Genomic DNA, 24,193 nt, shown 5'->3' with positions numbered 1-24,193 from the left:
ATTATTAAACTTTTAAAGAATAAGATTGAATTAAATAAATGCATGCGCTGCGTCCTTCAAAGTGAAAACTTTCTCCAAGCACGCGGGGGCTTGTGAGTGTTTTCAGCTTTGCAGAGCAGTTCACAATCATTAAGCCATATTGGAAATTTATGACAAACTATCACTAAAGATCAACTGTTGATGATGATGATATAGTGTTGATGAAATATGACATTGTTTACTTTTAATTGTTTATATTGTAATACATTGTAGATTATTGTAGGTGTGCACATTTTATTTCTCTTATCTGTTTGAATGAGCAGCTGGAAACAAGTGATGTATTTCAAAGTTAAAGTGCTTTTAAACTTAAAGAGATTGTGTTGGTTTGTTTTGGTTTGGGGATACGGTATTAATTTTATTTGTTCAGGTCTTGGAAAAAAGGTCTTAAAGTCTTAAATTTGATTTTAAAAACTCTGCAGCAACCCTGTCTTGGCTGGATAACTTTAGTAAAAATTATTAATGCATTATAATCATACTGCACACACAAAAAGAACAGTAATTTAAGTAGTTTTATCTTACAGGTCATCCCTTTTTTTCAATATCTGAATGTTTACTTGAATGCTTCACAGTAAATACCAAAGGTTTTTACAACATTTTCACAATGTTGTATTTTGGTTGACATTAGGTAATGTCGCAGTACATTTTAAAAAGGTTCTAGAAACCGCACCTAAAAAGGAATTCAAAATAAAATGATTTAGAAACGTTGTGGTGGTGTTTTTTTTTTTTTTTTGGAAACATTTTACAATAAGATTTAATTTGTTAACATTAGTTAATGCATTAGGTATTATGAACAAACAATTAACCATATATTTTTTACAGCATTTATTAATCTTGGATAATGTTAGTTAACAAAAATACAATTGTTCGTTGTTAGTTCATGTTAGTTAAAAGTGCATTCACTAATGTTAACAAGTACAACTTTTTATGCGAATAATTTATTATGTTTACGTTTTAACATTTAACTAAGATTAATGTATTGTTTATTGTTTGTGTTAACTAATGTTAACAAATGAAACATTATTGTAAAGGGTTAACATTTGTTTTGTTTTGTTTTTCTTTGGAAAATAAAGCCAGACAAAACTGCAACTTATTTTTTGGGATGTTTAATTTTACATTTGAATTACACTTTTAAAAAAAATGTCAAGAAAGATAATGTGGTAAAAAATGTTTTGACTACACTTGGTTGGACGTGGTAAGCAGGTTCATGAAACGTAAGGAGACATGATGACGTGATAGCGTCAGTTCAAAACTATGTTTCTACAATGTTGTGAAAATACATATTTATAATGTAAAAACCCCTCTGCATCTGTCATATTAAGTGCATTGGATAAAAACTTCATCACAACCTTTTCATGACGTGAAAAACAAACCTGTTTTTACTACACACTTGTGTTTGCTGGGTTGATACTGCTGTTAAAACCTCAAAGCATTGTTTTCTTCATTTGTATCTTTGTTCTATTGTTTTATGTGTTCTGTTGCTTTACTTTGTGTCTTTGTTCATTATTACTGTTTGACTGTTGACTTCAGAACTTGAAACAATGATTAGTTAGTAATTTGTTGTGGTATTGAAATTGGTAGAGTGTCAAATGGCTTTCATATGAAAGCAAAATGGACATTATAACCAAAATATACCCAAATTAATCTGAATCTAATCAAATCCATTTGAAATCAGAATTGAAAGAGCTTGTGAATCTGAATCAAATTGGTACAGATACCCAGCCCTAGTTAACAGTCAGTAAGTGAGCTGGATGTTGATAGAGTAACCATTCGTACGGATTCCGTGAGTAATTTGTCAGACTAATTCAAACCTTTACGTTTAAAACAAGTTGCTTATAAAAGTAATTTATTTGTGATTCCTAATACACTAGTCCTACTGTATGATAGTTGTTGCACGCAAGCCAGAAAACACAACAAATTATGTTCAGAAGTACCCAGTCATTTTGTCTTATCACATTCACTTCAGACTTCAAACAATGTAAAATATCATTTATTTTGCTGTGGTGAAGTGTGACACTGCAACAGCACCGCAAACGTATTACAAGAATGAGCAAACTTTAGTTTAGTGCTTTGCTCAAGGCTTGGCTTGCTGTTCATTGGATTAGAACTAGGGGTGGGAATCACAAGGGAACTGGCGATACAATATAATATCGATATTTAGGTCACGATACAATATTATTGCAATTTTTATTTTTTTCCGGTGCGTGATTCAAAACTACGATATATTGCGATATTTCACTCAACGTTTCTCATTCATCTTCTTCAGACTTAAGAGAACTGTTTCCAAATCACCAAATGCATTGTTAAATTAATATAAAAGTGCCAATTTACAAAACAAAGCCTGTTTATTTCCTATTATCTATGTACAATGCAAAGCCATAAGCATATAAGATCATAATGGCTCCCTATTTCTGTGGTTAGGTCAATGTAACTAGTCTTTTTTTAAAAATAAATTATAGTATTTATGAATACAATAGCAGCCTAAACAGCAGCCTAAAACCTTATTTATAACAGTTTCAATACACAAAAGTATAATAGATTTCACCTAAAAGGTTAGCCTATTTTATATGATACTAACGTTTTTGTCAAAATAGTTAATGTTACTACAGTAACATTGTAATACATTTTAGTAAGGGAGGTGATTATGTGTAAAGCATGGTAACTGCACCTTTTAAGGGACTGTTGTTGAATTCTTTGAGCATGGAAATATCGATACAATGTCACGAGTGAAAATATCACGATACTTAAACATATCAATAGTTTTCCCACCTCTAGTTAGAACCAGTAACTAGGGCTGCAACTAACGATTATTTTAATAATCGATGAAACTATTTCTTCGATTAATTGGATAAAAGCTACTTTTTATTTCCTGTTATTTATTAAAATGTGATTTTTGTAAAACCGAAATAATACAGGGTGTATATTTTTGGTTAAATTTACGTAACTAAATTCACGGTTTGATACTTTTACAAAAATATATACGTTTAAATGTTACGACCAAATAGCTCTGTATAATAATGAGATCAGGCTAATTAGACAGTACAGTGTAAAGATTATTATTATTTCTTTTTCTACAACAAAAGTGGACTATGTCCATTTACTGGCGATCTTCAAAAGGACTGTATTCCAAGTTTGCAAAAGTCATAGTGACCGTGTGTAAGCAGCATATGTATCTAACATAGTTCTGTATTTTCAATAAGCATAATTATTAGCTAATGTTTCCATTTGGTGTCACCATTGTCCTGTTCTGGGCTGATTTGTAGTCCCAGTACATCTCTGATGGATCATTTAGCACTTTAAGAACAGTACGTTCACAGTTATTCTGGATGGATACCCACTGTAGCTACATTTTAAAGGAAAGGAACTATTTTACATAAAAATAAATACATTTAAAAAACACTTTCAATCTTACCTTTTCTTGATTAAGGCTTAGTTTAAAGAATCGTGAAACGAACCGCAAGTTTAGTATTGTGAACAGAACAGAACCGAACCGAGTGAATCGTTACACCCCTAATTATTATTGATTTTATCAATTAGTTGTTGCAGCACTACCAGTAACCTTCATGTTACCAGCTCTGGACTTTAACCAGTACACCACATAACCCACTTGTTTGCAGCAGGCACTGGTTAATACATTATTATTTACTTGTATCTCTTTCTTGTTTTCCACAGGATGTACGCCATACGGAGGGTACGAGATGCCTTCAGAGAGAACCGTACGGTAGAAGATCCAAAGGTTGTTGAGGAGCTGATCAACAGGGCACTGGACAGTTTAGCCCTCATCCAAAGACAGGTACTAATGGACCCAACTAAATGAGAAAAAAAAAGTGATGTTCTGAAAACTACAGTCCTTATTCAGGACAGAACCACATTTTGAGTTTGTAAGTCATTATCGACTTGATAGCAAAACCCATTTCCACAGTGTGATTGGCAGTAACGGTGACTGGAATATTGTACATTGCATACTGTATGTTCCTAAAAAATCAATTCAACAAATTCAGTTACACTTTTTATAGATGACCCCATTATGCAAGAAATATGGAACGAGGTGTGCTGAAAAACCTATGCACTATCATTCTGTTGAGATTCAATTTAAAGGCTGCCCTCTGCTGTTAAAAAAAACGCCAACCTTTATCAAACTTCATTTTCGCTCTCCTGGTGTACCTGATGAAAGAGCAGTGGGCTTCCTCTCTGTCTGTATAATTCACTGTATCCCCCTGAGAACTGGAGGAATATTTGACTGTCGCAGCTCCAGATGTATATTGATGAGCACCTGCTCTGCACCCACCTGTCCACTGGCACGTCCCACACAGCACTAATGACCGCTGATGCCTCGCTGTGCTTTGTTCCCATAATTTCACTCGAAACTCTGGCTGCATCTCTGGGGAACATATATCTTCACAAGTGTTGTGAAGGAGCTTTCTTTTTCCTGTGATCTTTATGTATTTTAAAGGTTCTTTGTGTCAGTTCTTATAATATTGTAATTATCTTTGTCAGTATTTTGTGGTACAGTAATTTCGGTATAGGACAGGAAAAGCAAATAATGCAAAAATCAGTACAAAATTAGTCCAAACTACATTACTCCAAACTATGTTATTTAAGTAGTCCAGACTGCCGTATTCAAAGTGCTCTCTGACGTCATACAGTAGTTTTGTGTGAGGTAGAGAGAGGAATTTAAATTGTTAATAGGTGAAAGTCAGTCACAAGACACACGAAAGCCAGTGTGCGTTAGACATCATTGAGGTAAATCCTGTGTCGTAATGCTTCTAAAGGTGGACATTTTTGATTGTTTAAATAAGTGCAGGATTTGACTGTTTGGGCCACTATGTTGAATGGGGACAAAAATCATGGAATATTTTACATTTGAAATAACAATCATGGAATAACTTAATTATAGTGTATGACTTGAATGGATTACTTTTACAATAGTTTTATGGTTATTTTTGTGGTGCGTTTTATTTGTGCATTTTTTGTGTTTCTTTTTAGTGATATGCACGAGTAATCGATTAATCGAGTACTCATTTAGCTTTAAATATTTGACTAGTGAACCAACTATTGGAATATTGCGATTGTATTTTCCTTTGCACCTTTGCCTGCCATGGGCAGCAATGATTCCGCTTCTCTCACCTTAAACTTGCCATTTTTCAGGTTGAATTCTAAATGTAAAGTAATCGATTGTTTGTTTGTTTTTAATGTATGTTAGAGTACTCAACCACAAAATTACTCTATGCTCATCCCTTGTCATGTCTTTAAGATTTAGCATATTCTGAGAACACTTTTGTGTCCCCTGGCAAACAAACTGAGAATGAAATGATCACGGATTATAAAATGATTACAGAATTTTTAACATTCTAACATTTTAAAGTTTATTCTAGTTTAAAGTGATGTAATTCTTTGAAGCGAGTTGAATGAGTTAATAATTTGTCTCTTGTCTCTTACCAAAGACATTCAGCTGTTCTTTGAAAGAGAATCAAAGTACAGCCTTAAAGATCAGACCATCATGGTGTCTGCATTAAGGGCTTCTTTCACCCTGACACTCAGCATGGGAATGAACTTCCTGGGGTGTTAAAAGAAAGACCTTCAATGAAAATGATATGGTCAGACGAAGAATAAACTAGTTTTGCATGCTTGTGTTGAATATATTGGTCTGTTGGAATGCAGGGGGAGCTCTTGAACGGTCATACATGCAAAGGTTCCTATATTTGAGATGCAAATTGCCTTGTTTAGGCATGAAACACTCTGTACGCTAGTACATGAACACGGTGGAATTGCACGATGCTTTGGCCATGAATTTTATACGTTTGCATGCTTGCATAGAGTATGCAGTATTTCTGGCAAAAGTGGTGTGTCATGAGTGGGACTGATGTAGGCTTTTGTGTGTGCGTGTGGAGGTGGGTTCTAGTTGTCTCGTCACAGCTCTGTCAGTGACACACTAACCAGCACAACAGTCATACAGGTTTTTTTTTATTATTATTAATTTTTTAACTCAGACACTTAACAACATACGGGCTTCAGGCTACTGTAGGAAGCTAGGCCCAAGCCCCTCTCTTTCTCTCTCTCTGTTACACGCACACGACCTACAAACACACAAACATAATGTCCTGTTGTGTGTCGTGACACCACCAGAATGCATGCCACCCTCTGCCCACACCCCAGACTGGCACAGACTCATGTCTTCAGTGGCCCTGTGATGTGTGTGTGTGTGTGTGTGTGTAGATAAAGAGCAGTTGATATTTTCCAAAGCGTGAGTAACTGGTACCTGTCTACCCCTGCTCAGATGGATGCTACACATGTTCTTTTTCTGACACTGACTGTTTCTTGGCATGATGATATCTGCGTTGTGAGATTTGTTTTATGTAATTTTTTTTTTTTCCGTAACAAAACATGTTTTTCAGTGGGTAAATCCATGCAGAGCAACAATGATGTACCCACTATCTGAAGACACACTGAAACGCCACATGAAATCAATCTGGACCCTATTTGTTAAGAATACCATTTGGTTATGTGCTCTCACGGGTTAACTTAAACTTCTACCTTCCCATCCCAGTTGAAAAGCTTTTTCAAAAGTGGGTGTCTGTGGTCTTTCAGGGGTGCAAAAATAATGATTGTTTTCAAACAGGTTTCCCAAATACTTCTAGCCAACTTGGTCTGATAGTGAAAACGTGACTCTATATACGTACATTTTTGCTAAACTTGTAAAAAATTCCCTGCTGTTTCCAGGAGAAATGAACACTAGAGGCGCTACAACAACAGTGTGTTTTATTCACTTTCACTCAAATCATGACTTTAATGGCTGATTATGACTTTATAAATCCTTATTTTTCTCTCTATTACTCAGAACCTGCTATTGTATGACATCAACACACTTTTACTCAAACACATCTTTTGAAAAACAATACATATTATTGCTTTAATACAGACTCACCTGCATATATACACTTATTCTAACACAGATAGGTTGCACGGTATCTCACCTGATAGGGCGTTGGACTTTGAGTTGGACTTGGAGGATCGCGGTTCAACTCAAGCCATAATCTCAAACTGACGCGTGACATGACAGAGTCATAGAAGCGGCACGAAATGAGGTGGTTGCTTCAGAAAATTAGTTTTTTTCATTTTGCTTCTGCATTTTAAAACACTAATGGTTAAGTCTAGGCGTTGATTTGGTAGGGATGTCTCTTTTAAACATCTCTTTTATATTTTAAAACACTATTGGTTAGGTTCAGGCAAAAGTTTTAGGTTAGGGAGGAATGTTTTAAAAAAAATTATATCTAAAATTCACCTTAAAACCGCGTCTGAATACGACACAATTTTACTCGCTTTTGGTGCCCCCAGCTGGACATTTCACTGGAAATCTGCAGCCAAACGTGATATACAGCACATACATTTTGAATTGCAAAAATGTTGTCATGTTCATGTAAATTTCATGAGACCAGGCTGCTTCTAGCACCTCACCGTCTGCCAAGACACTGTGAATTCGGCGGCAGTAGACAGTCGAAAGTTTTGCTTTCTGTGCTCACCGAAATTCTAATCACTGCCCCCAGTGGCTGAAGCTGGAAGTGTTGCATGGGCATGTGTGAACTCCAGTTTCCGGGTGAAATTTCCAAAGAGTGACACCAAAAGCAAGCAGTAAAGTAAGTTGTTTTTAGTTGCAAGTGATGCAATACAGTCAACAGGAATGCATATTTTATTAACTCTATACCCAAATCCCAACCCTAACCTTCAGTGGAGTAAAAATGTAATTTAGAGCAAAAATGCAACCTGCGAATTGCACTTACCATTGTTTATGTGAGCGCAATTACTTCCTGGTTCCCACGGGACCAAAACCCATGTTTTAGCAGACTGATCTCACAGTGAAATCGGAAACAGTAGGTTGAAATGTATTTCACTAAAGCTGGTCTGTGCTTTCAGAAATTCGAAACTCTGCCCCCAGTGGCCAAATGGGGTAACTGATGTTGGGTGAATGGGCATGTGTGAGCCACAGAAAAAGGTAAACACATTCGAATTGATGCAAAAATGTCTGAAGGGGAATGTAGCTTGTCAGTAATTTGCCTGAATGGGGTTCATTTCAGGGTATGGACTTTCTGAAGCATCATGTTGATTTCCCATATGATCAAACTCGTGGCAATGGCTGAGGCAGAATTTGTCATGTCAGACCGCTCAAACAAACATGATCATGTTTTGATGGCATCACCATGTTTGCACTCAAGGATTTCAGCTGACATTTGGTTTACTTATTGTTATCTCTACACATTTAACTGGGATTAGAGAGAAAATGTAGCATTGAGAAAACTACACTCTTCACCTTTAAATACATGGAAGCTGGAAAATCTCTGGGCACTCCCTAGGCCCCTCTACACCGCAGGAACCCTCTGCCCTTCCAGTGTTTCTACAAATAGATTTTTTATGAAAGTCTGCTAATGCATTTCACTTCTCTCTCTGCTGCCAGCCCTGTATATATTTGCCTGACCTTTAGTTTTTGTATCCATTTACCACCAGTTCAAATAATCAGTGTAATTGATTGATTGCATTTCATGAGCAAGGCAGTCATCAAAAGGCAAAAATAAATAAATAAATACAACCACCCACGACAAAATTATTTGTACGGTGCACTCTTAGGATGAAGATTAAAGATATTTATTCCATTTTAGCCCTGCTCAAGGGAATGTCTTTCATGGGTCCTTTGGTTTTTTCCAGGGCAAAATGGTGGATTGTATTTCTGTCATGGTGCACAATTGAAGTATTGGTCACTATAACTCAAACACTGGAAGTAGAGCAGGACTTGGAGCAGAGCTGTGTGTGTGTGAGAGAGAAGCCTGACCAGATTAATTCAGGGCTTTCCCACCTTTTCAGCCCCACACCCTCCACCCCAACTGACTGTAGTATGAAGGCAGTATATTTTCCATGGCTGAAATGAGTTTGACTTTATAGAGGAGTGTGTGTAAATAAGGGCAAGGGGAAAAAAGGACTTCGCTTGTAGATTTTTAATAGTGTTATTCCATGTCAAATCAACCAAATTTCAAAAACTTCTCTGGCTGATTTTTTAAAATATATTTTGTAAATACTTTCTCTGAAGAAAGAAACTAATTATGTTGCCAGAATATTAAATGCCATAGATCAGTATTTACTGAGTAATCCATTATTTTGTAGAAGGGGTCAAATGAGAATTTTCACGTGTGATTTGGAGCAAAACTTGCTCCAAATCACACGAAGGGTTATCTTAGAATCTTAGAAGGGTAGCATCATCAATATTTTATTTTTACACAGAAATAGGTAGGTCTATTACTAAAATCAGTAGACTTCAGTACTCCTTGTTGAATTATATATCAGTCGTGAGTACCTTTTTGTTTTTTGTTTTTTTTTATAGTGCCTATAACTCCAGATGATATCTTTATATCCTTTTAGATGCTGGTCCAGAACAAATGTTCCTTTATTCATCTTAATTTTTAAGCCCCTGTATATGGTTAAACACCAGCGATATGGGGCTCTCAATGAGGTTCCATCTCTAAACAGTTTGTGTGGATATTACATTAACTATAACGGAAGAGGTCATTTTTATTTTGCGATAATGTCCATTTGGCTACATTATTCTGGTTATTACACTGCTACTTGCCAAATAAATAAATAAATAAATGGACAAATGTTGATTTGAGTTTAAATTATTTTATAATGTGAGAAAGAAACCACACAGTGATTCGAGTGTTTGAATGTTTGACTGCAGAATGCTGCGATTGACCAATCAGAATCAAGTCATCCAGAAGGCCATGCAATAAAGTTAGGTAGTGTATCTTATTAGGTTGTATTGCTGTAATGTGCATTGAGCACAGCTGAATTCTCTTGAGGGCCAGTGTCGACACAATCAAGCTTTTGCTTTCTGCTCATTAATGCTTCTGACATGACATAATTTATGTTGGGCTTCATTTTGAACATGAAGAGCAGATTGAATGATTTGGAAAAGGAATTTCCAGACTGGATCAAGCCTATGAAGGGAAGGAGAAAGAACCAGATGAATGGGGAAAGATAGATGAAGAAATGGGCAAGACTTTAGTGTTGTGTGTCAAACAAATTGTTGTGATTCTTTAAAAGTGTTAATGTGGTTGCTGCCATGGCCTAGTGGTTAGCGCACATGCTCCATATATGTCGAGCCGTGGTGCTCATATGGGGAAGGCAGGTTCGATTTGTGTCCCAAATCCCCTTTCCCACTCTCTCCCCATAATTTCTTGTCCCCTTGTTAATGTTTCTGTAATACAAATTTAAAAAAAAGAAGAAAAAAATCTGAGTATGTTAATGTTGCTATTGATACATTGTTTGAATTTACCCAGCATAGTTTAAAATCCTTGTTTTGGTGCAATGATAATGTATTAGGTGAGTAGGAGGTGGTTCGATGTTTTTCGGTACCGATTAGAGCACTTACATACTCAACATGATCACACGGGAAGTCGACATGTTGTTTCTGAGAGTTCCTGTACCCTAAGATCAGCCACATTATTTAGACTCACCAATAAGAGGCATCTCCTATCAGACAATTTTTTATTTGTTCAAGCATGTTTACCGTCCCTTATGGCGCGACCGGAAGCGCGTTGCATCAGCAGCATAGTAGATCTGTGTTTGCATCCCTCATTGAAACCAAGAAGTAATTACGTTCGCATAATCAGCAACTAGTGCAATTCGGAGGATGCATTTGTCCCTCTAACATTACATTTTTACTCCACTGATGTTTAGGTTTGGGGTTTGGGTTGGGTGTTTCAATTTATAAAATATACAGTATATTTATCTTCTCTGTATTACGTCCTGTACAGCTGAAAACAACTCGCTTCACAATTTGCTTTTGGCACCCCTCTGTGGACATTTCACCCGGAAAATGGAGCTCACAAGTGCCCATATGCCCAACAATACTTATTGCTTTGGCCTATTACTTACTGGGGGCATCGTTTGGAATTTCGGTAAGCCCAGACCAATTTCAGCTAAAGAAAAGTCAACCTACTGTTTCCGATTTCACTTTGTGATCAGTTTGACATACTAGAGTTTACACTATATCAGAGAATGCTGTGAATACTGGCACAGGTTTGAGAAAGTGACACTCCGTCATAAGACCAAAAGTTGAAAAAATTCTTATTTTGTGCTGCATTTGACTTGGACATAGGCATCTGTCGGCTAATGAGAATTTCAGACAAGTGGTTGGGTCCAGTTGTGCTTTCAGAAGTTATTTTTTGTGTGTATTTTCTCTCGATTTCAAACTCACCCATTTTTTTTTCACACAATCAGAATCATCTGAACGTGGTTTGAACAATCGGATCGCAAAACCTTTCAGACCCTGTTAACACCCGTAATTATTGCTGTTCACTTGTGATCAAATCACCCAAGATGGATGTTAATACCAGGTGTAAACAGGGTCTTGACTTCAGATTTTTGAGGACAGGTTTCTTTTCCATTCAACGAATTGCTTGCATAGTGACGTTAAAAAGGTTCAGACAGAAGTATTGTGTGTAAATGACTTGGATTTTCCCATGGGAATTACTCCCATGTTTTCACCCCAGAGCGTGATAATGCATCCATGTTTAGGGATCTGTGTGTTTTGTAACTATTGTATTGTCATCTTATTTTCATGTCATCACAGTTTGACTTTGATTTGTGGCATACAGGTTTTTTCCCTCCCTATGGAATTGTTTGTGTTTTGTTTTCTGTCCCTTTCTAAACCACCCTCCCCAATGCACACACATATATACACATTTACAATGCAAATACACACCTTCATACAGACTTCTTGTGATTTACATCTACACAGCCTTTGATCCACGTCAGATCTGTAGCTCAAATGTAAGCACTCCTTTGAAGGTAAAATGTGTAATTTCTGTGCCACTAACACAGTGTTGCCAGATCTCGCAAGAGAATCAGTAAGTTGGGGGTTGTTTATGAATTATGGAGAGGAGAATTGCTTCATTTCATTGATTTGCAGAAAGCAATTTCTTTTTCAATAATTATAGTTTTGCAAAAATGTCACACAGAAAACTGGTCGTCTAAATTAGTGAATAAATCTCTCATGCGAAAACACACAAAAAAAATGTAATACAAATTTGTAGAGCATAAAAAAAGATTTTTAAGATAATATTTCAGCTCTATATGTCCTCACAATGCAAGTGAATGGTGACCAGAACTCAGAAGGTCCAAAAGGCAGCATAAAAGTAATCCATAAGACTCCAATATCCATATCTTCTAAAGCGATAATATTGGTGTGGGTGAGAAAAAGATCAATATTTAAGTCCTTTTTACTGCAAATCTACACTTTCACTTCCACATTCTGGTGTGGAAGTGACTTTCATTTTCACATTCAGTCACCTATTGACGAGGCTCATCAAAGGTGGAGATTTATAGTAAAAAAGATCAAATATTGATCTGTTTCTCACCCACACCTATCATATCACTTCAGAAGACATGGATTAAACCACTGCAGTCTTATGGATTACTTTTATGATGTGTTTATGTGCTTTTTGGACCTTCTGAGTAATGGCCAACATTCACTTGCACTGTATGGACCTACAGAGCTGACATATTCTTCTAAAAATCTTTGTTTGTGTTCAACAGAAGAAAGTAAGTCACGCACATCTGAGATGGCATGAGGGTGAGTAAATGATGAGAGAATTTTCATTTTTTGGGTGAACTACTGGGTGAACGTTATACTTTATTAACCTCTCAATATAATATAATCCTGTCACACTGCACCTGAGGCCCTGAGGGAAAATATTGACTACGTCTATGGCCATGACTTCCATCCACTTGTGTTTGAAATAAAGTATTGATCTGATTTACTTCTTCAGTGCCCTCTTCCAGATTATCCCCTGCTGAACAATCAATCTCCACTAACTACTACTGAAAGGATTCAGTGTCAGAACCTCTCTGCTACGGTGTTGGTACAGAAATGAAATCTGACTGCTAAGATGACTCATGGTCGACAAGATCTTTATACTTGCTGAACAGCCAGCAAAATATGTCTGACCAGAGGATGTGTCTGTTTTTGCATAGTGATGTATTTTGTTGTGTCAAGAATGGGGATGGGAAATATAAATGAAAATATATTGATATTTTTCAGTCGTTTAGCCTCAAATATCAAAGTATTTGCTATGAAATGGGTCAAAGTGATTTAAAGTTTTATGTATTTATTTTTAATTAGAAGAGCTGTTACTTGGACCAAACAGATTTGCTTCCAAGTAGTATCAAAATGTTTAAAACTGTAAAAATACTGCTAAAAAATAATTTTTCCCCCCACACTAATTGTTTTTTAGCCAAATTGTTTTTTTAGCCTATTTTTAAGATTTACACAGTTCAATATCATAACTAATTTCTATCAAATTGAATTGTGCAATCTTTTAACAAAATTAAATTAATAAAACTTTAAAAAAATATATGTTAGTATTATTTTGTTAAAGATTACTCGATTCAATTTGATGGAGATTTTTTATAAAATTGAAATGTATACATTTTGAATAAATGAACAAAAGAAAGAATTGTATTTAAATATCTTTTTTTATGTACCAATATAACAATTCAAACTAATCAATATTTATTAACTAATTTATAATCCATATATAAACGATATTTAACCACAAATATATTTACTAAATCAATTTAAAATTTAAATGTCATGCTTGGGTGTTTTTGAGTGATCACACAAACAAAACATTCACGTAAACAAACCACGCAAATAAATGTAATAATGTAATACACAAATATAAGTATAATACTTAATATTATAATATATATTCAAATATTTTAGCAAATGAAATGTGCATTACGATCATGTTGAAATTCACAATGCCGTTTTGTTTTTTTTGTTTTTTTTTGTTTTTTTAAACCAAAAGATGTTCAATCTATTGCCCATCCACAGTCAAGAAACATTTTTTTAAAAAAGGAAACATTTGCCCATTTGAGACATTTATGTTTATTTCACCTATTTAATAGGGGTGCATTTGAAAAAACACATTTGCTTCATATTCTTCCTCTTAAATCAACATTCATTACCACAGCATAACAAAATTAAGTCGTTTATGGCAGCTCAAACCACATTATGTCTGCTACCAAGATAAAGGGAAGATATTTACTCATTTAAGATGGGTTGACGCGATTTCACAAAAATAGCTTCCTCAATCCGACGACAAATGTTGAGTTGAATGCAACAAATCACAGATCTGAGAACAGTAATATTTGCTGCTTAACCTTGTTTACTCAACACTCCGCTACTGCTGCTAAACTGCATTAGTGTGACAGATTTGGAGGATGTGAGCTTAGTGTTTGAATGAGTACCTGAAAATAGAACAAATTTACTTTTCTTCACTGATCTTATTAGACCAAATTAGACAAGCGCTCATTATAGAGAAACATAACCCCTTGGCATGAGTTATATTACTTTTCCTCCTTTTCTCCACAAAGTACTCTTATATGAGCCTGTACAATGGCAAAATTATTTACCTTTTTATTTTTGGCCTTTTTGCCATTTTTATTAAAGAAATACTTTACCCAAAAAAAACCCTGTGTCATTTCAAACCCGTATGACTTACTTTCTTCTGCGGAACACAAAAGGAGATGCTTTATGAATGCCGTAGTCCATCTTAAATCAAATGTTTATGGATAGCCCCTCATTTTAAAGCATAAAAAGGAAAAGTATCATAAAATTAGTCCATGTGACTCATGCTTTATATTCAAAATTTTCCAAAGGCTAAGTGTGCATGAGAGAAGGTCTTTCACAACAGGAATTTGGATTGTTTTTAGCTCTAAACAATGTATGATCCCTAGTGAACACACGAATAATGCTTTGCAGAAACTTGTGGGATCCATGCCAGCTCAAGTGCATGCTGTCATTAAAGGAAGATGAGGATATACCTAAAACTTAGAAATGTTCATTTTTCAATACTGTTTACTCAAATTGTTATGCTGATAATATAATTTATGAAATAATCTCTATGAAATTAGAAAAATCCAAAAGGAATTTTTACAAATTATATTTTGGACCCCACTCTGTTTGTTATTATGCACCAATGTTTTAGGTTGCTGAACTACGTGAAACAAAGGTGTTATCACTCATAGTCTCTTACCTTGAGCAGGAGAGTACTGACTAATCTACACTGCATTCGATTCTGTCTCTGATTTCTCCTTTTGATTTTCAGTGGGCAGCTCGTATTGAGTTTGACTGGCTCTAGTGTTTTGCTATAATGCAGTGGAACACCTGTGGCTCTAGTGACTGTAAAGTGGCCAATAAAAGCAGAATGTTTCACCAAAAACACAATGTTGCGTGGAGAGCTGAGCAAGCAGAAGGAATGAATGCATTCCCCTCCAGGGGAGCGCTCGCCTCTTAATGCAATCCATCTCTCTCTCTCCCTCTACACATCCCTCTGTTTATCTAACCTCTGCTACACTGCCCCGAAAGGAAAACAGAAAGACTGTGGCAGGGGAATGAATGCAATATTTGTCTTTCTAATCCTCTTTTGCTCTTGCCTTTTGCTCATTTCTTGGACTGGAGCAGAGATGTTGGAGTTCCCATAGGGCTGTGTACAGGTGAAAATGAGCTGTCCTTGGTACTGAATTATGTTGACACTGTCTGTGGTGCTGACTTCCCTGTTTGCCCACTACAAAGCAGTGAGAATGTACAGTAGTACATACTTCTACCATGTATGGTGTAGTGTTGAACGATAGCCTATAGATAATATCTTCTCTTTTCCCCATTCCTCTCCTTTCTTTTCCATTCTTTTCTCAACCACCCTCTCCTTATGGTAGTTTATTGGATTTCGATGGGCTCATACTTTGATTAAAATTTTAACCATTTACTGACAGACCAGAGTGTTCTGAACTGAGATCAGTCGGTTTAAATGAAATGAAATTATGCAGAGTATAGCGAAGACAAAACACAATGTCCGTGCGGAAGGACGCGGGGTAACACGAGGTTAAAGGAATATTACGTGCTCAATACAAGTTAAGCTTAACCCACAGCTTTGTGGCAGTGTTGATTAGCACAAAAATGTACTTTGTCTCGCTCTTATTTTCTTTTAAAAAAAAAAAAAAAAGAAAAAAAAGAAAAATCTGGGTGACAAGGCACTTACAATGGAAGTGAATGGGGCCAATCTATAAATGTTAAAATACTCCCTATTTTGGGGGCCTGGATAGCTCAGCAAGTATTGACGCTGACTACCACCCCTGGAGTTCACGAGTTCGAATCCCAGGGTGTGCAGAGTGACTCCAGCCAGGTCTCCTAAGTAACCAAATTGGCCTGTTTGTTAGGGAGGGTAGAGTCACATGGGGCAACCTCCTCCTGGTTGCTATAATGTGGTTCTCGCTCTCGGTGGGGCACGTGGTGAGTTGTGAGTGGATGCCACGGAGAGTAGCGTGAAGACTCCACATGCACTACGTCTCCGCGGTAACACGCTCAACAAGCCACGTGATGAAATGCACGAACTGACGGCCACCCGGATTGAGGCGAGTCACTACGCTACCATGAGGACTTAGAGCACATTGGGAATTGGGCATTCCAAATTGGGGAGAAAAAGGAGAGAAAAAAAATAAATACTCCCTATTTTAAAAGTATATCCACAAGACGTAAACATTATGTGTGTTAACATGATTTTTAGTGTGATAAAATATCAACTCCATTGCCATGACGCCGCTAACACTTAAACCCTATAACAACCTTAAAAATTATGATTTTAACAACTTTACAACTCAAATAATATTATTTATTTTTATTTTTTATTTATTTTTTTTATACAAAAGAAGAGGCAGGTCAAACGCATTTCTTGTGGTAATCAACATTATGCCATAAGTGCTGTAGATTGAGATTAACTTGTATTGAACCCAGAATATTACTTTCATTTTGCTACGTTTATGATTCTAATCCACACTAGAAGTGTGTTTTCCTCTACTGAAAACATAGCATTTTTGAAATGTTCTCCATTACTGCTTACATTGGGGGAAAAAATATGACATTAGAAAAGTGTAAATGCCGGGCAGCGAATTTAAAGGTTGTGATGTATTATTTGATTCCAAGTTACTCTGCCCAGCACCTGTGTCTGTGTGTGTGTGTGTGCTTTGTTTTGTTTTTTTTCCCTTTGGGGCTTGTCGTTTGTAAGATTTACATATGTAGCTTGAACAGCCAGATGCATTTAAACTTGACCGAGTTCTGCTTGGAATGCGTCTCCCGAGGCGGTTTGAGTGATTGGATTTATATCCATCTCTAATCCGTCTTGGAGGGCATTTGCATTTGGTCTTTTAATGATCGGATAGCAATCCAATCAGTAAAAATACATGAAGTTACCAAGTGTAAAAACCCCCTCTAGTACCACATACTTTAATAAAAAAAAAAAAATTGCATTAGGAAAACAATGGAAAACAAAGTCTTTAAAAAGGAACTGTATTAGTGTGGTCCTGGCCTTTGTGTAACAAAATATAGTTATGCTACTATCGTATTTTTAATTAGTGTGACAGCTCAACTCTGTTCAAAACAGTGTAGCTTTTATCCAGTAACAAGCATTTCTTTTTCTTTTTTTCAATAAGAAGAAATACAGTATGGCAAAGCGCTACTTTAATGTCACAGTTGACTTACAACCGATTCAAAAATTCTTCAAGAATGTCCTCTGTCTTAAGTAGTGTTGGGATGTCCAATTCATTTATTGAACTTCAAAAAAAAAAAAAAAAACAATTCACTGATTCACCATGAAGAAGTGTTCTCAGAAGTCCCCATGTTGCATTTTACTACTTTTTTTTAGCCTAATAATTAAAGTTAAATAGTGCTGCTTGTTTACTTATTTATTTATATCTTTTGATTCAGTTATATACATTTGTTTATATAACTGGTTTTTAGTTTAATTATTCTTACTGATCACACTGTCAATTCAGCGACAGTAGGTTGAACGTTTTGGTGTCTGTGTTTACTGAAATTCAAACCACTGCCCCCAGTGGCCGAAGCTGGAAGTTTTGTTGAACGTATGCTCATGTGTGAGCTTCAGTTTCCGGGTGAAATGTCCACAGAGTGGCACCAAAATTTAGCTGTATTAGTTGTAAATGATGTAATATAGTCAACAGCAATGCATATTTTATTACCATACACCATTACCCAAACCCTAAACCTAACTGTCAGAGCAGTAAAAATGTAATGTTTGAGCGAAAATGCAACCTATGAGTCATGCGCACTATTGATTATGTGATTACTTCCTGGTTTCCATGCGACCAGAGCCAGTGTCTCTGACTGTAGCGCTAGATGGAAAGGTGATCACAATTATCATAATGCAAAAATGTCTGAGGGGGGATGGCGCTTGGTAATTTGGCAGCATGAGGTTGATTTCAGGGTACATGAGCATTCGGATGCAGCGCGTCGATTTCCAGTGTGATCATGTTGAATTATTTGTATTTTGTTACGCTAGTTATTTGTAATTATGTTGTATATTTATTTAAATAGCTTTAATGCTAGCTACTTTAAGTAACTAATAGTGTAGCTAGCCACTTTTTCTAAATGCCAGCTTGACTGTAGTTTAGCAACTTTAAAACTGTAGCTTGCAAAGTTAAAAGCTACTCATAATTTAAAGTATCTTCCCCAACACTGTTGTGGAGGTGCCCACATTGTCTAGGGACACTTTGAAGAGTTGCATACAGCAGCCCTTAAACCCTTTGGGCCTGAGGATGGTGCACAGACAGATGGGAGTGAGCCTGACTTTGCACTTAAGCGCCAACTGCAAGGCCACCCTCTGTTTTCTCTTCATTGCATTATTGTCCTATTCTAATTCTTTTTTTTTTTTTACCACTGACGCTGACTCGCCGTACCACCCCCTGGGTTTTCCCGCTCAGCACTTTTTCACACCATCACCAGCATATTGACTTTGTCTCTCTATTCATATTCCTCCCCGATGAAACACTCAGCTATTCAGAGAACATTGTCTTGCCTTTCCATTGTTTGTTGATTTTAATCATCAAGGGGGGAAGGAACTGTGAAGAGCTCTACGCTTGTAAATATTTTCACTTGCCATTACAAAAATGACCCTTTACACAATGTTCAGTTGGATCATTTCTACTATGCAGTACATTTTCATGTCTCCATTATACGTATATGTCTTTATATATTGGATAAAATATGAAACCCATTTTTAAAAGGGTCTTTCATCACTGTCTCACAACTAACTGAACATATATATACACCGATCGGCCACAACATTAAATCCACATGACTAATATTGTGTAGGTTCCCCTCGTGCCGCCAAAACAGCACCAACCCGCATCTCAGAATAGCATTCTGAGATGATATTCTCCTCACTACAATTGTACAGAGCGGTTATCTGAGTTACCGTAGACTTTGTCAGTTAGAACCAGTCTGGCCATTCTCTGTTGAACTCTCTCATCAACAAGGTGTTTCCATCCACAAAACTGCCACTCACTGGGTGTTTTTTGTTTTTGGCACCATTCTGAGTAAACTCTAAAGACTGTTGTGTGTGAAAATCCCAGGAGATCAGCAGTTACAGAAATACTCAAACCAGCCCATCTGGCACCAACAACCATTCATGCGATTATCTAATCAGCCAAGTGTGTGGCAGCAGTGCAGTGCATATAATCATGCAGATACGGATCAGGAGCTTCAGTTTTGGAAATGCCTTGTTGATGAGAGAGTTCAACAGAGAATGGCCAGACTGGTTCGAGGGGGTGTAGGTCCCCACGAGGGGGACCTACACAATATTGGGCAGGTGGTTTTAATGTTGTGGCTGATCGTGTATATTATATAGCTTTGTACTCAAAGAAGTGACATCACTTTATACACATAGGTGGAAAAAAACAACAGCACATACATCAGTAAGTGTTAGCAATAGATCCTATGAATTCTGTTATGTTTTGTGGTATTAGATGGTTTGGCTCACTCTAAAACATTTCATCCTGTTTGATAAAGTTATATAAATTGGTATGATATGATCCGAATTTCAAAAGAGGGTTTAACAGATAGAAATAAACACTTGTCATTCTGTTAGGTATGTTCAATTTTATTGTATTTTTAAAAGCTATAGAATTCAAAATCAACTACAAAACCCAATTGTTTAGATTTATTTTGAGTTAGTTGCAGTATTGGACAAAAAAATCTAGAAAAAATAACTCTCTAGTTTTCTTTTTCTTTGTTGGTCTTCTTTTCTATGTCTTTTCTCTCACATCTTTTTTTGTCGTAAGACATAATGCGTGCTTGGTATGTTGACTTTGCGCATCTGAAGCACAAGTGTTGACGTATTGCAATGATTATTCCATCTGTGTTAAAAGGCCGTCTGTGCAGTAATAACTTCATGATAAGTTTGTTATGGGGCTAATAACTCCATCACATTTCCCAGGGGAGAGTGGCACAGTTGACTGATGTCTGTTTCTGTAATGACTGCTGTGGAAACAAGCAGCGGACATGACATTCTGCTCTGGTGTTTGTCTGAACTGTTGACCCCAGCAGAGAGCACACTAGTCCAAACAGTGTTTTTTTTTTTTAAATATGGCCTTCCTGACACATTCTATACTATAAATATTACATTGGTCAAATAGCATTGTGATTGTGTTTCTGTGATGTTCAGGAAGGTGGTATACAGCCATTTGGTTAAGCACCAAATGTGAGTAAAAATTGGATTTGGGAGTAAATAAAGGTGGATGGTAATGTTTTTAAAGGAATTGCATCATAATGGTTTAAAGTTAATGATGCAGTGTGTTTCTTTTGTAATTTTGCCACTAGCAGCAACTAAAAGAATTGTAAATATAACATTTCCGAACACACTCCCCCATCTTCCATTGGTGAGACAAAAAGGTAGTCCCGCCTCAAACTTGCACTATTGGTTGAGCCAATAATGCCATATCGGGTCACTCAAAAAATCAGGTTGCAATTAGGTTTGGTGCTGCTAGAGGTGCAGAAAATATACATCACCTTAATCCATAGGTAAAAACGATAAAATGACTTTTGCTCATATTTTTGTTGTTGTTATTTTTTCATGATTGTCATAATTGCAGAATTCTGTGTGGCTGATAGTTATTGCCATTAAGCAAACAAATGAAAATATAAGGGACAAAACTATGATTTTGGTGCAGTTTGCATTTAATTGAAGACCTTGCCTATGATTTTTTCCTATCATTTCCTGCTTTGTAAGTGGGTGTTGTTGTTTTTTGTAAACTAATCAGTGTTTTTGAATTGTATATTTATTTTAAGTTTTTCGTTCCCTTCTTTTTTTTTTGGTGGTGAACGACTCATGTTTTTTAATGAATCAGTTGAGTCAATAATTTATTGAGTTACTCATAACATAAGACACTCATTTGTCGCCACCTTCTGGAGTAAATATGCAGCCTCCAGAAATTGTCACTGAACCAATCAAATTAAATCGTAATGAATGATGGATCAAAAAGCCACAAACACGGAGAAGCAGAGTGATATAGTGAAGTGGTGTTGGGGTGGATGGGGTGTGATTCAATTTGTGTGTGTGTGCTTATCTCAGCAAAAAAAAAAAAAAAAAAAAGATTTTTAAAACCACATTCGTAGGTGGTTTGAAATCTATTTAGAAGTGTGTCACACCTAATGTCACTCAATTTCCCTCAATCTTTGTTTGTGGTATTTACTATATAGTAAATGGCATTTACTATTTACTATATAGTAAATGAGTGAACAAGTAAACTAGCAATTTTGGACATGCATGAATGCGTACAGTATGGAAGAAGAATGTTTTTTGCATCGTGATGATGCCTACGTCTTTGTTATGGCAACCGATTTAGATATTGACTTCAGTAGTCTGAACAAACAGATCCAGATTCATCATTTGCAAAATGACAGTGTGGACAGTAATGGGGTATTTACTCTTGGCCACTTCATGCATTTTCACAGATCGGATAGCTATCCGATCATGAAATGGCCAGGTGTAAATGCCCTCCAAAACGCATTTGAGACGGAATGCAATCCGATCGCTCAAATCACTTCAGGAGGTGGTTTGAGACACATTCCCAACGAAACTGGTAAAGTGTAAATGCATCTGGCTGTTCAAGACGCATATGTAAACTTTACACTGCCCAAACAGCGTTACATCAGCATAGGGAAAACGCGAAATACAACAGCTGCTACAGAGTATTTGCATAAGGCTTGTGTCGCACAATAAATAACAACAAATTAAGGCACGGGTGCACGTTGTTGGAAAGACGGGACTTTTTTTAATTAATTTATTTGATGCAGATCGCTGAAGAAACTGAAACTAAACACTGGCAATGAGCGCTGCTTACGTGCTTGAAGCATCTTGCCTATGAGAAGACAAGAGGGGGGAAATACACAGCGCGCACACAAACAGAAACGCAAGCACACTGATCAAAGTCAGTTGGAATCAAATAATAAATCACATCATTTACATTTTATGCCCGGCATAAGCATAATCACGGAAATATTTGGTACAGTTAATATGTTTGATGTTTTCCCTATGCTGATGTAGCACTGTTTGGGTGGAGTAAAGTTTACATATGTGGCTTGAACAGCCAGATGCATTTACACTTGACTGAGTTACAAATGGAATGCGTCTCGTGAACGGATTTATATCAGATATAAAATATACACTATATTGCCAAAAGTATTCGCTCATCTGCCTTTAGACACATATGAACTTAAGTGACATCCCATTCTTAATCCATAGGGTTTAATATGACATCGGCCCACCCTTTGTAGCTATAACAGCTTCAACTATTCTGGGAAGGAGTGTGTTTATGGGAATTTTTGACCATTCTTCCAGAAGCGCATTTGTGAGGTCAGACACTGATGTTGGACGAGAAGGCCTGGCTTGCAGTTTTCGCTTTAATTCATCCTAAAGGTGCTCTATCGGGTTGAGGTCAGGACTCTGTGCAGGCCAGTCAAGTTCTTCCACACCAAACTCGCTCATCCATGTCTTTATGGACCTTGCTTTGTGCACTGGTGCGCAGTCATGTTGGAACAGGAAGGGGCCATCCCCAAACTGTTCCCACAAAGTTGGGAGCATGGAATTGTCCAAAATCTCTTGGTATGCTGAAGCATTCAGAGTTTCTTTCACTGGAGCTAAGGGGCCAAGCCCAGCTCCTGAAAAACAACCCCACACCATAATCCCCCCTCCACCAAACTTCACAGTTGGCACAATGCCATCAGACAAGTACCGTTCTCCTGGCAACCGCCAAACCCAGACTCATCCATCAGATTGCCAGATGGAGAAGCGTAATTCGTCACTCCAGAGAACGCGTCTCCACTGCTCTAGAGTCCAGTGGCGGCGTGCTTTACACCACTGCATCCAACGCTTTGCATTGCACTTGGTGATGTATGGCTTGGATGCAGCTGCTCGGCCATGGAAACCCATTCCATGAAGCTCTCTACGCACTGTTCTTGAGCTAATCTGAAGGCCACATGAACTTTGGAGGTCTGTAGCGATTGACTCTGCAGAAAGTTGGCGACCTCTGCGCACTATGCGCCTCAGCATCCGCTGACCCCGCTCTGTCATTTTACGTGGCCTACCACTTCGTGGCTGAGTTGCTGTCATTCCCAATCGCTTCCACTTTGTTATAATACCACTGACAGTTGACTGTGGAATATTTAGTAGCGAGGAAATTTCACGACTGGACTTGTTGCACAGGTGGCATCCTATCACAGTACCACGCTGGAATTCACTGAGCTCCTGAGAGCGGCCCATTCTTTCACAAATGTTTGTAGAAGCAGTCTGCATGCCTAGGTGCTTCATTTTATACACCTGTGGCCATGGAAGTGATTGGAACACCTGAATTAAATTATTTGGATGGGTGAGCGAATACTTATGGCAATATAGTGTATATCTCGAATCCTTCTTGTAGGGCATTTGCACTTGGTCATTTCATGATTGGATAGCTATCCGATCAGTAAAAACGCATGAAGTGACCATGTGTAAATACCCCCTTAGAGGTCGAAGTCTTAAAATGAGGTGCAAGTCTCTTTTGGTATGGACATACCTCTTATTAGGCCTCTTATTGTGTTTCTTCACGACGCACAACAGAAAGATTCGTCAGTGCTCCAAAGTTTTCGAAAGACAAGTTGATTTGTGTTTGGTGGTGTTTATTCTCTGTAAGGGGGATAGTAGGTAGAAAGAAAGACAGACTTGTTTTCCTCTTTTCCATGCTGTTTTTGTTTTCTAGTCCGAGGCAGAAATCACTTGTG

The 24,193-nt window shown here is 37.1% G+C and overlaps 1 protein-coding gene across 1 annotated transcript in view; it reads left to right on the top strand.

Moving 5' to 3' along the window:
* Window positions 1-24,193, top strand: part of LOC127434163 (LYR motif-containing protein 4B) — a 79,423-nt gene that overhangs the window by 18,585 nt on the left and 36,645 nt on the right. Inside the window, exon 2 of the mRNA XM_051686699.1 lies at window positions 3,709-3,829. Within this exon, the coding sequence (XP_051542659.1) occupies window positions 3,709-3,829 (121 nt within the window). The remainder of the gene's footprint in view (window positions 1-3,708; window positions 3,830-24,193) is intronic.

This window comes from Myxocyprinus asiaticus, chromosome 44, assembly GCF_019703515.2.
Source record: "Myxocyprinus asiaticus isolate MX2 ecotype Aquarium Trade chromosome 44, UBuf_Myxa_2, whole genome shotgun sequence".
NCBI classification, from domain to species: Eukaryota; Metazoa; Chordata; class Actinopteri; order Cypriniformes; family Catostomidae; genus Myxocyprinus; species Myxocyprinus asiaticus.
The sequence above is the reverse complement of the archived record's forward strand: the minus strand, read 5'-3'. Positions and strand labels throughout refer to the sequence as shown.